This window comes from Mustela nigripes, chromosome 17 (assembly GCF_022355385.1).
Source record: "Mustela nigripes isolate SB6536 chromosome 17, MUSNIG.SB6536, whole genome shotgun sequence".
Taxonomy (NCBI): Eukaryota; Metazoa; Chordata; class Mammalia; order Carnivora; family Mustelidae; genus Mustela; species Mustela nigripes.
In genome coordinates, this window is record NC_081573.1 from 586,730 (window position 1) to 598,054 (window position 11,325).

Sequence of the window (11,325 nt, forward strand, 5' to 3'; positions counted from 1 at the left end):
CTTCCTGACCTTCCCCTCCCCAACCCGAACCTGTCCGGAAAGTGCAACACTCATGTTCTTCTTCTCTTCACATGTTACTTTGATTTATGCCTTTATGTGCACCTGAAACGCTTCGTGAAGGTCTTCTCAAAAGGAAGTTTAGTGTAGGGGGAAGAGCGCAGACCTTGGACTCAGAAAGACCAGGTTTTAAGTCCCAGCCCAGCGGGCTACCTCCTAGAGGCTGACCTCCTCCAGGCCTTTCCCTCATCTGTATAAGCAAATGCAAACACCCACACTTCCCAGGACTGTTGCCCGGATTCAAATCACAGACTCCGCGTTTATTCAACAAGTTTACTGAGCCCTCTTGAGACCTAAGCCCTGTAGAAACTGGAGATGAGTCAAATCCAGTCTTTACCCTCAAGAAGCTCACACTGTGGAAACAGGAACTACAAAACATCACAGCCAGTAAGTGCTTTGAAACAGGGAGGGAAAGAATGAGGATGTAGTGTTTCTCGATCTGGAGTCAAAACCTAACTGCAGAGAGAGGCAGGAGGGTTCGCAGCCTCCCATATGCAGAGATGAGCTTGGGACCACCCGGAAAGGCTCTGTCCACAGATGCAGCCACATCCCCAGGGTCTCTGGAGTCACTCACTGCAGGCTGGCCCACTGCAGGGACGTGTAGACCACCTTACCATCAGGCTGAGGAGAACAGAGCAGCAGCGTCTTTCTGACGCTGGTTCCCAGGCGGCCAGCGGAAACCAGGTCCTGCAGTGGAATGGGGTCCCCCGGAGCCCAGCACTGAGCAATGTAGTGGGCGTGGAAACGAAGTGGGTCACCTGGGTGAAAGACAGACACACAGAAGGTCCCAGTGACACAGCGCTGGAAGACACCGGAACGTGTACACGGAGACAGGAATCAGCTTAGTAATCACTATGAATATTTCAAAATAGCTATTCTTGGACCCAGCAATTCCACTTCTTGGAATTTTTTACTTATAAGGATAACAGTACCAAGATATACCTATGAAGATGTTCACCCTGTTACCATTTACAACCGCTAAACCGCTAAGAAAGGGAGACAACCAAACCACGGACTTGCTAAGTTCATGGTCTCGCCACAAGACCAGCTGTTAAAATGACAAGAATGTATCCAGGTGGGGAGGTCCAGGATACACTCGGGGCAAGCCGTATGTCACACACATACAGCGATCAAGCCATCACACACATACAGCATGATCGTGTTTAAAAAAACAATACAAAACAAATATACAAATATACAAAAACGATACAAAACGATACAAATACAAAACAAAACAAAAAAAGATACAAAAACAATGAATAGATCATTGTCGTGACATAAGCACCAGGACCACGAAGTCCATCAAAGCCACGAGGAGTACACAGGATGTCAGGTCCAAGGAGAAGTGACTCTAACCGACCACCGGAAGAATTTACAATATGATGGAGTAATGAACAGATGGGTGATGAAGATGTTCCAGAAAAGGGCCCGACAGTAAATACTTGCAGGTTTGTCGGCCACGTTACAAGGGCTCACCTCTGCCACAGGCCATATGGAACAAATGGCCAGGGCCGCCTCCCAGTAGCTTTCCCTTTAAAACCTGGGTGGCGGTCTGCCCCCGATTAGGTAAATGACCACGCAGAGCAGGAGCTGGAGTCGGGCCCCAGTCAGAGGTTGGTAAGTGCCAGGAAGGAACATCGACAAGGGCAGGGTGGTGAGGTGTCCCACCTGAGAGGACCGTCCGCTGGGTGTCCAGCCGGGAGCCAGGAGCCGGGCGTTGCTGGGACACCTCTGCCCGCTCAGGAGGAAGCATCGGAATATGTGAGAAGGTTCCCTGGAACCGTTCCGGGAGGCTTAGTGCCTTTTAAGTTCAGACACCTTTACTGTTAGAGACAGGCGATGGCCTCAGTCCTTGAATATTTTCATCTTCAGGGCGCAAGGATTCTACGTACATCACATTTACTGAGTATGTATTGTTTTAGAAATATTGACCCATTAGAACTAACAGGTCAGCCGTGCAGTTTGGTTGCAGATGTGTGATTTGAGTTACTGGTAGATTTAACCTTGTTTTAACTGGAATGTTTTAATTTAGTAAGCATACTGACAGTATTAGAACATATAAACTTAAAACTCACCCCATTTAGAACTTATTAAATCTGAATTTTTGACAAGTTCCATAATGAGGACACCATACAACTTAAAGAGGAAAATAATCATATTAAAATTTAAAATACAAGGGTGCCTGGGTGGCTCAGTCCGCTAAGTGTCTGCCTTTGGCTCAGGTCATGATCTCAGGGTCCTGGGATCGAGTCCCATATTGGGCTCCCTGCTCAGTGCGGAGCCTCCTTCTCCCTTTCCCTCTGCCTGCCGCTCCCCCTGCTTGTGCTATCCAATAAACAAATAAAATCTTTTTAAAAAATTTTAAATACAGCTTATAACATTGAAAATTATGTAACTCCTTTCACGAGTGGGATCAAACGCGGACTAACAGTCCCCTTATAATCTGCTAGATTGGAAAAAAAGATTTGTAAATTAACCTGAAAGCTTAGAAAAGAACTAGATATCAGTATCCATATGTTTCGTGAGTCCAACGTTCATTTTCAAAACCAAAATAGTCTTTCACATACAGAAAAACAGTAGCAAGGTATGACCGTATGGTCATCTGCAGAGCACGGGGTGGTGAACTGCTCTCAAGCTCCTGAGTCAGTCCCTCAGTTGAGTGTTTGGTCTGAGAAGACACGAAGGCTCGTGTCGTGGCTCATCCACAGGACACTCCTTCGGTCTCCAGCCAACAGCTAAAATCTGACTACTCACCTGGTGCTTCTATCCGCTGGTGTTCTCAGGAGGAACAAAAAAGGCGATTTCTTGTAGACTTACTTTTTTAACCTTTTAGTTAGACAGTAAAGGCACTCATACTACAAATTCAAAAATTACCTGGTACACTGAAAATCTCCTTTACCTACACCTGATGCAAATTCCCTCCCAGAGGTAACCGCTGTACTGGGGCTGGAGTACGTCCCTTCAGGCCTTTTTCCATTTGCTACTTGCTTTCTAGTCAATAATCTATTTTAAGTTCTTCTCATGTTCTTTCACTCGAGCCACATAATTTTCTTTAAGTAATCTCTACACCCAGCGTGGGGCTTGAACCTACAACCCTGAGATCAAGAGTAGCATACTGCCCCGACTGAGCCCGCCAAGGGCCCCGCAAGCCATGATTTTTAAGGTTATTTAAATAATGTGTATATAACTCCGTGACAACATAAAACACAATTCACTCTTTACCATACCTGTTTTCGACACGTAGTTTTTTTTTTTCCTTCCCTCTTTGGTCATTTTTTCATAAATGTACGTGGACCTACATTAATCTTTTACAACTAACACCAGTAAGTAACCACTAACCTATTAACAATCACTCTGGCTGCTCGCTAATATTTCGCTACTGTAAAGAATCCCACAACGACGATTTCCTATATGTTCTGTGCACGTAGCTAGGGGTCCCTAAGTGAAACCTCTAGATCAAAGAAAGTGCTTAATCAGATTTGCTAAATTGCCCTCCAAATGGGCTTGGGTTCCCAAGTGTGGCTGTCCTTCTATGGGTTTCGGAGGCTGAGAAAAGACAAAAAAGGGAAATGGAGAGGGTCGGGGGCTTGTCAAAAAAGGGGCAGCAACAGGAGGTCCCAACAAAACTCACCAGGATAGACCAGGAAGTCACCCCCGAACTTGCCAGCAGCACTGAGGAAGAAGCCTCGCTCCCACAGGTCTCTGTAGATGCTGTAGCGGAGCTCATGGGCAGGACGGCCAGCATGAGGCCAGTCTTTGGACTGGACACGCCAATCCAGGGGCCTTGCCTTGATGGGCCGAGGCCTAGCAGTGGCCAGCTGGACCAGCAGGGCGGACCTGGGCAAGGGGGCCACCTCATTTGAAGGCCCTGGCTGGGGAGAAGAGGAACCTGGGGGCGGTGAACGCAGGAGAGTGTGGTGAATCCAAGGACAGGGTCTTCGCATCCCCCAGAGAGTTCCAGTCCCAAGATTCCCACCCAAGATTCCCCAAAGATCTCCCACCTCCTTCCACTGGCCCCTGGACTCCACTCCCACCCTCACCTGCTTCCTCGGGCTCCGCAGGAGCCTGGCTAGCGCTGGCTTCACTCTCTGCGGCAGCCGGGTTCACACAGGCCCCCTGGCTCTCGCTGACCCCTGACTCCTGTTCCAGCTTCTGCTTCTTCGCAGCCTGGCCCTCCGCAATCTTCTCTAGGAGCTCTTGACGACGAGTCTCGCGGGCCTCAGCTGCCAGGGCGCTTTGCTCCTGGAAGCCCTGTTCTTGCTGGCGTTTGAAGGATGCCAGAGCCTGAGAAGTAAGCCGGCGGGAATGCCAGGATCCAAGTCTGCCCCGCCTTAGGAAGCCAGGAACCCTGACTCCTCCCAACCCCAAAGCCCGAACCCGGGGATCCTAGTGTCCTGCATGCACACTATTCCAGAATCCAGGGCACCCAGAAGCCCTCCCACCTCAGAGACCCCGAGTCTACTTCCGCAGGTCCAGGGCGTTCGCGTCCCTGGCCCGCCCCTTACCAGGCCGTGTTGCCGCGGATCCGGGCGCGGGGCGCTGACCAGGGTCACGGCGCCGATCTCGGCCAGAAGCCGCGCCTCTTCGGGCATCAGCAGCAGCGGGAGGCCCAGGCGCGAGTTCTGGCGGGGCCCGCGGGGCAGGGCGCCCACCGTGCGGCCCCCCACTCCCAGACGCTCCCGCAGTGCCTGCACCGCCTCGGCCCCCCATACCAGGGAGCGGCCGTTCGCGACCTCCACCACCAGCATCCTCCTGCGGAAGCCAGGGGAGCACAGCGGTCACCTACACAGCGCTCCCACCGCCTGGGGTGGGGTGGGGAGTGGAGGGTCTCAGCGAGGTCCCGCCCCTGAGCCTGGAGGGTGGAGCCTTGCCCGGGCCGCGTTCGCCACCTGCCGATTCTCCAGGCCGGGCCCCGCCCCCTGGGCGCCGAGTCGCTAGGGCGCCGCTGGGCCCCCCGGACCCTGAGGTCAGCTTTCCGGCCATCACGCCTTCTCGGCTCCGAGAGAAGCCTCCCTTAGTGCGGGGCCACGCCCCCTTCGAGTGACTCGGAACTGGGCCCCTCCCCTTTCCAAACCACCGAGGCGTGGCCTCAGAACTTCCTCGCGCGGTGTCAGACGCCCACCGTGGAAGCCCCACCCCCGCCCGGACCTCTCGGCTCGGCCGAACTCGCAGCCCCGCCTCCTCCCGAAGGCCGGCGGCTCGGGGTTCGGGCGCCCTCGGCTCCCGTCAACCCCGCAGCCAGGCCCCGCCCCCTCCGGCCGCAAGAGCTCCCGGTAGGGGAGTACCCGCCCCTCTGAGCGAACCCCACAGCCGGAGGCTCCTCCTACTGAACACCAGCTGTCCGTTCCCCGCTTGGGCTGGCTCACCCCCTTCGCGAGCGTTCCCCTCAGAATGCCGCACCGTCCTCCGACAGAACAAGTCAGTCACCTCGTAAACACCAGCTCTCACTCCCGGCGGAGCCTCCCCCTACGTAGCGCGCCACGCGCCGCTTCCTCCACCCCTCCCCATCCCGACCCCCTGCGTCAATTTCGTCACGCCGCCACCTCAGCGAAGCGGGAAGTCTGGGATCCGCCCCCAGTTTCGCCGTAGCCCCGCCTTCCCGTGGAGTGGCACACCTTGGTCCCGCCCTCGCGAAGCGAACCTCCCCCAGCCGCTTGGGCTCCGCCTCTAGAAAAAGTGAGGTTAATTACCTTGGTCCCGCCCTGGTAGCGTATACGTCAGCTGGGGTGCCGCCCCCTCAGGCTGGAACTGCTGTTAGCCCCGCCCCCTTGGAACGATCCAGATCGCGGCCTCCCTTCGTGTTGCTTAAGTCTGTGGTCCCGCCTCCTTCTTACCCTCTACCCCGGACTCCGCCTATCTCTTAATCTGAGTCAAACAGGGCCTGTGACTCCGCCCACTTCCGGCCGAAGCTCTTGGCCCCGCCTACATCCGAACAGGGACCGAAGCTCGTGGCCCCGCCTCCAAACTGCCGCTGATTGTGTCCAAAGGAACCCGAAGCGGAAGCCCCGCCTCCTCCCGAAGCTTCGGGCCCCTCCTCCTGGCAGGCCCGAGGCTCCGCCTCTTTACGTGCTCCTGGCTCGGCTGCTGTGCGGTCCAGGTGCGGTGGCGGAGTGGTCCTCTCCCGCGCTCGGAGCCTGCCGCTTCCCCGCCTGGCCCGCAGCCTGACGGAGCCGCGCAGCCGGCCCGAGCGGGACCGCGACGGAGCGGCGCGCGCTGGGCGGGGGAGGCGTGGCCGGAGCCAGGGTGCCGGTGAGCCAGGACTGCTCCGTCGCCTCTTGCCCGGCGGGCGGCGCGGAGCCGGGCCCAGGTGGGCCGGGGCGGGGCCGCTTTGGGTGCCGGGCTGGGGGGTGGCTGCGGACCCGCGGGCCGACCGGGGCGGGCGTGGCACCGAGAGCGCGGCCGAGCGGGGAGTGGCGTAACCGCCTGTGGCTCTGACCTGAGCTTGGGGGGAGCTGGGGAGGAGCTGGAGGGGGCGTCCTCCGGGCTTTGGGTGGGAGAAGCGTCTGCAGCTCCGGAGCAGGTGGAGGCTGGAGCCTGGGTTCCGGCAGAGGGAGGCCCGCCGGGTCCCTGGATCCTCGGAGGAGGAGACTGGAGCTCTGGAATACTGGGCTCTCCACGGGAAGGGCCCGGGACAAGGGTTGTTGCTGGGTTCTCAGAAAGCGATGTCTGAATCTTTGGGTCCTCAGTGAGGGGGGAGTAGCTTTGATTTCTGCGATCGCAGAGGGGCTGAGAGGTCTGGATTCCAGGAGAAGAGAACTGGTGGCTTGGGTTCTCAGAAAAGCGGGGCTGGGGGTGGATTCCTTTATCTTCAAAGGAGGAAGGTTCTGGAGGTCCGGATTCCCCTCTTCGCAGAGAGGAGCTGAGGGTGAGACTCCATGATCCTCGACAACTGGGGACTAGGGAGAGTGAATTCCTGAATCCTCCGAGGGGGAGGGGTGAAGGCCCGGACTCCTGGGTTCTCACCGAGAATCTCTGCCCCTCCCCCAGACCATGTCGCCCGAAGAGTGGACTTATCTAGTGGTTCTTCTTATCTCCATCCCCATCGGCTTCCTCTTTAAGAAAGCTGGTGAGTCAGGTTCCCTCCCTAGTGGAAAATGGGGGGGGGGGCAGGCAGGGGACTCCCTGGAAGGTTCCAGGCTTATGCTGTCCCTTCTCCCTGCAGGACCCGGGCTGAAGAGATGGGGGGCAGCAGCTGTAGGCCTGGGGCTCACCTTGTTCACCTGTGGCCCCCACACTTTGCATTCTCTGGTCACCATCCTTGGAACCTGGGCCCTCATCCAGGCCCAGCCCTGGTGAGGATTTGGTGGGGAGGGTTTGGGGAGGGGGGGAACAGAGGAGGGGGGAGCGGAGGGGGAGGAGGAAGCAACCTGTTATCCTTTTTGGGTCTGTCTCCCTTTCTGCCTTTGTCTCTGGGTGTCTCTTGATTATCTCTGAATACTCTGTGTCGTTGTGTCTGTTTTTCTTCCTCTCCTGCCTCTTCTGGGTCTCATCCTTGTGTGTCTTACCTGGTCCCTGAGATCCAGTTCATGTATTCAGGAGAAAAGAGGACTTGTGCAGGCCCTGCTACCTTTCGCGTTTCTATCATGTCTCTCTCCCTCCTTTTTCTTGCCTCCCGCAGAAAAAATGGAGGTTTTTCACCCGAAAGCCTCTCTTGAGCCCTCCTCATTCTCTTCTCTGTCGTGGTGCATTTCTATGTGGTTGTGTCCTTTCTTCCACGGTCCCTCCCCCATTTTCTGTGGGAGGTGGGGGAGGATCTATAGCTAGAATCTGGGGGAGGCCGAGGCGAGGGCTCTGTACCCAGCACGGCAGCCTTCTGCCTTTGCCCCAGCTCCTGCCACGCCCTCGCCCTCGCCTGGACCTTCTCCTACCTCCTGTTCTTCCGTGCGCTCAGCCTGCTAGGCCTGCCCACTCCCACGCCCTTCACCAATGCCGTCCAGCTGCTGCTCACCCTGAAGGTCAGACTCCCCTCCAGCCCTCCCTTTGTGCGAGGGGATCTCCCCATCCTCACTTCCCCCTCCCTCGCACTCCCCAGGGAGCAAGGGAGGCGGGCTTTCATCTCCCACACACCCCAGGGGTGGGACTTCACCTCTCTCATGCTCTGGGGCAGGCCCTCACCTCCCAGCTATGCTCTGAGGTAGAGAAGCACATTCCCGCCCCCTGCCCCCCACCCTCCTAGCATAGCGGGCTGTGTGCTTCCCCGACGTGCTCATGCTCTCGAGGACTGCATGTTGGTAGCGAGCCATTTAACGAAGTAGGAGAAACAGCTTAGGAGAGAAGGCACTTACCTAAGGGTACAAAAGCAGGACGCCTGGGTCTGGCTGTCAGTCACTGGGGAGGATAGGTGAAAGTGGATCCCTAGGTCCCACCGGAGACTGAAAAGTCAGGAGCTGCCGGGTGCTGGACTCGCGAACCAGGTCTCGCCTGCGTCCTGCCTTCTCCGCGGGAAGGCGAGGACAGGCAGGAGTCCGTTAGCCAAGAGTTGGAGGGAGAGCCTTTCGTGATGTCGGAGCAGTATGTGCAAGGGAGCAGGCCAGTGTGGGGGGGTGGGCAGGCCACACGCATTCAGCCCCAGGGATGGGGGTGGGGAGCAACCCCAAAGCGACAGACTCCAAGACCTACTGGTTAGATTTGGGGAGGAAGGAAGGTTTCTGGCCGGAGCAGTTAATTGGCTGCTGGTGCGGTTGCCGAGGAGACAGGCCGGAAAAGGACCTGCTCTGGGGAGTGGGTGACCCTGTGTTCCCCTCTGGGTGCGTGAAGTTTGAGGAACCCCAGAGGCCTAGGACTGTCAATGGCCAGAGGCCCCGAAATGGGTTTGGGGGTTGTAGGGAGGAGCCCAGTCTGGGGGTACAGTTCGGAGATCCCAAGAGCATGGGTGATACCAAAGCATGGGCTGCAGAAGAACCCAGAAAAGGGAGCACGGAGGGGGAAAGGCCCAGGAGGGAGGGTGGGGGACACCCGCTGGCGAGAAGCCGCTACCCTGCCACTCCTGACTCCAGACTTCTGCTGCCCGCGGGAACGGACCTCAGCTCCCCGCTAAGCTCCCAGGGGCACGCTGGCCACAGCATCCCTCGGCTGCTGTGGGAGGGGTAGATGAGGAAGGCCCACGGTCTGTCTGATCCATACCCCACCCGTGCCTCTTCCCCGCAGCTGGTGAGTCTGGCCAGTGAAGTTCAGGACCTGCACTTGGCCCAGAGGAAGGAAATGGCCTCTGGCTTTAGCAAGGGGCCCAGCCTGGGGCTCCTGCCCGACGTTCCCTCTCTGATGGAGACGCTCAGTTACAGCTACTGCTACGTGGGAATAATGACAGGTGAGTGTGCCTGCGCCCCCAGGCCTGTCCCCTGCCCCTCGTCACCCTCTGTCTCCGCTCAGCACCCCGGGTTTGGTGCCCGTCTGGTATCCCTGCCTCCGCTCCAGTGTCTGCTCCTCTGAGGGCGAGCGTCGAGGTGTGGGTCTAGCTCAGCCTCTCCCACTGCTCTCCAGAGCAGACACAGACTGTTCTCGGCCTCAGTGATGGCTCCCGGCTTCTTGGGGGGACATGGGATGAAGCGGAAAGGTCCACAGAGCAGCGCTATTTCTGCCACCCGGGGAACAACTCTTCCTGTTATGCTCCCACTTATGCCTTGGAATGTTTTTCACTCGTGTTGACCTTCCAGTAGGTTCTCTTTTCAATGGCAGCTGTGACTACTGAGCTGTAATTGGCATGTTCAGCCATTGAAATGACATGCCATTCGCTCACTCAGTGGAGTTGGGGGTTCAGCCACCACTGCATGTCATTGTAGGACAGTTGTGTCACCCCACAAGGGGAGCGCAGGCCCTGCCGCCATCATCCTTCCAGCCTGCATCTGCCCCCAGTCCGTGGACACCACCGGTCAGCCTCCTGTCTCTGTAGACTTGCCCATTCTGATCATTTATGAATGGGATCCTATTCTCTCTGGCCCTGTGTGACCTGAGAGGCTGACTTCTGTCCATCCCACTGCCCCCTCCCCTGCCCTGCTTGGGATGGTGGGAGGGCAAGGGAAACTGGATTCCAGCACTTTGCAGCCTGTGGTGGTTTCCTAGGACTTTGAACAGAGCTCCCAGTCCTCAGTGCCTATAAGGCTGGGCGCCTCGCCCCTGCAGGCCTCTGACTTCCCCCACCAGCCTCTTCCTCCCCAGAAGCACTGCTTGACCCTCCCTCACTCACAGCTGCCTCCCACCCCCACCCTCGGGGTCTGGCTTGTCCATCCCCATCTTCCTGAGGGACTTGTCTCCGTAGCGTCCCTTCTCCAGGTCTTTGTTCTTCTCGATCTGGCTGTCCTCTTTCTCTTTGAGTCCCGTGAACTCTCCCTTTCTGGTGTCTTTCTTTCTTTCTCTTAAGATTTTATTTTATATTTTTGATTTATCTCTCCTTCCAAGTTTTATTTAAATTCTTGTTACTTAACATATAGTGTCGTGTTGGTTTCTGGAGAATTCAGTGCTCTTCACAAATGCCCTCCTTAATGCCCATCCCCCATCCAGCCCATTCCCTGCCCACGTCCCCCCATCAGCCCTCAGTTTGTTCTCTATCATTAAGGGTCTCTTACAGTTTGCTTCCCTCTCTTTTTCTCCCCTTCCCCTGTGTTCCCCTTTTCTGTTTCCTAAAGTCCACATATGAGGGACATCATGCAGTGTTTGTCTTTCTCTGACTTATTCACGGAGCATCGTACTCTCTAGTTCCATCTACGTCATTGTGAATGACCGGATTTCATTCTTTTTGTTGGCCGAGTAATATTCCTTTATGTATACACACCACACTTAAGATTGTATTTTTTTTTTTTTTAAAGATTTTATTTATTTGGCAGGGAGACAGTGAGAGAGGGAACACAAGCAGGGGGAGTGGGAGAGGGAGAAGCAGGCTCCCCGCCGAGCAGAGAGGCTCAATCCCTGCTGCGGGGCTCAATCCCAGGACCCTGGGACCATGACCTGAGCCACCCAGGGACCCCTAAGATTGTATTTTTAAGTCCCCTCCACACCCAGCACCCAACGTGGGGCTGGAACTCAGGACCCCCAAGATCAAGAGCCTCCCAGCTCACTGGCTTCTTGTCCCTTTGAGTCTCCCTCCCCTTGTTCCAGGTTTCATACTCATCCCCCACCCTCTGGGCTTCCAGACCCTGAGCTGCGGCCCCCCTCCCAGCCCTAGGAGTTCTGACCAGCTGCCCCCCCCCCCCCCCCGCCCCCCCCCCCCCCCCCCCATCCAGTTCGCAGTCTCGGGCCCCTTCGCCAGTCTCTGCTTCCACCCCGTCCCACCCC

General features: G+C 56.7%; 2 protein-coding genes across 9 annotated transcripts in view; one reads left to right on the top strand and one right to left on the bottom strand.

Annotated features, from left to right (window-relative positions):
• Positions 1 to 296: 296 nt before the first annotated feature.
• On the bottom strand, positions 297 to 5,850 carry TSEN34 (tRNA splicing endonuclease subunit 34). 4 transcript variants are annotated; one of them, XM_059381804.1, is made up of 5 exons: positions 5,748 to 5,850; positions 4,563 to 4,809; positions 4,098 to 4,341; positions 3,689 to 3,946; positions 297 to 815 (listed from the first exon to the last, which is right to left on the bottom strand). In XM_059381804.1, the coding sequence occupies exons 2-5, from the start codon at positions 4,803 to 4,805 to the stop codon at positions 628 to 630; spliced, it is 933 nt and encodes a 310-aa protein (XP_059237787.1). In that variant the 5' UTR covers positions 4,806 to 4,809; positions 5,748 to 5,850; the 3' UTR covers positions 297 to 627. The 4 variants fall into 4 exon arrangements, with proteins under 4 accessions (XP_059237787.1, XP_059237786.1, XP_059237784.1 ...); XM_059381803.1 differs by lacking the exon at positions 5,748 to 5,850 and adding an exon at positions 5,485 to 5,572; XM_059381801.1 differs by lacking the exon at positions 5,748 to 5,850 and adding an exon at positions 5,424 to 5,572.
• A 258-nt stretch (positions 5,851 to 6,108) lies between these two features.
• The window catches only part of MBOAT7 (membrane bound O-acyltransferase domain containing 7), an 11,085-nt gene continuing 5,868 nt past the window's right edge, over positions 6,109 to 11,325 (top strand). Inside the window, exons 1-6 of one of the 5 annotated variants that reach the window (XM_059381780.1) lie at positions 6,109 to 6,364; positions 6,872 to 6,922; positions 7,045 to 7,123; positions 7,220 to 7,349; positions 7,886 to 8,012; positions 9,205 to 9,364. In XM_059381780.1, coding sequence (XP_059237763.1) covers positions 7,048 to 7,123; positions 7,220 to 7,349; positions 7,886 to 8,012; positions 9,205 to 9,364 — 493 coding nt within the window. In that variant the 5' untranslated portion in view covers positions 6,109 to 6,364; positions 6,872 to 6,922; positions 7,045 to 7,047. Of the gene's footprint in view, positions 6,365 to 6,871; positions 6,923 to 7,044; positions 7,124 to 7,219; positions 7,350 to 7,885; positions 8,013 to 9,204; positions 9,365 to 11,325 lie in introns of those variants that run through there. The other 4 variants (XM_059381782.1, XM_059381781.1, XM_059381779.1 and 1 more) reach the window with 4 other exon arrangements.

Excerpts from the sequence above, each read along its gene's own strand:
- TSEN34 (XM_059381804.1), bottom strand. The coding sequence starts at position 4,805 with ATGCTGGTGGTGGAGGTCGCGAACGGCCGCTCCCTGGTATGGGGGGCC. Across the intron at positions 4,342-4,562 it reads ATCCGCGGCAACACGGCCTG|GCTCTGGCATCCTTCAAACG; the intron begins GTAAGGGGCGGG and ends CTTACTTCTCAG. Across the intron at positions 816-3,688 it reads TGACTTCCTGGTCTATCCTG|GTGACCCACTTCGTTTCCAC; the intron begins GTGAGTTTTGTT and ends TCTTTCACCCAG.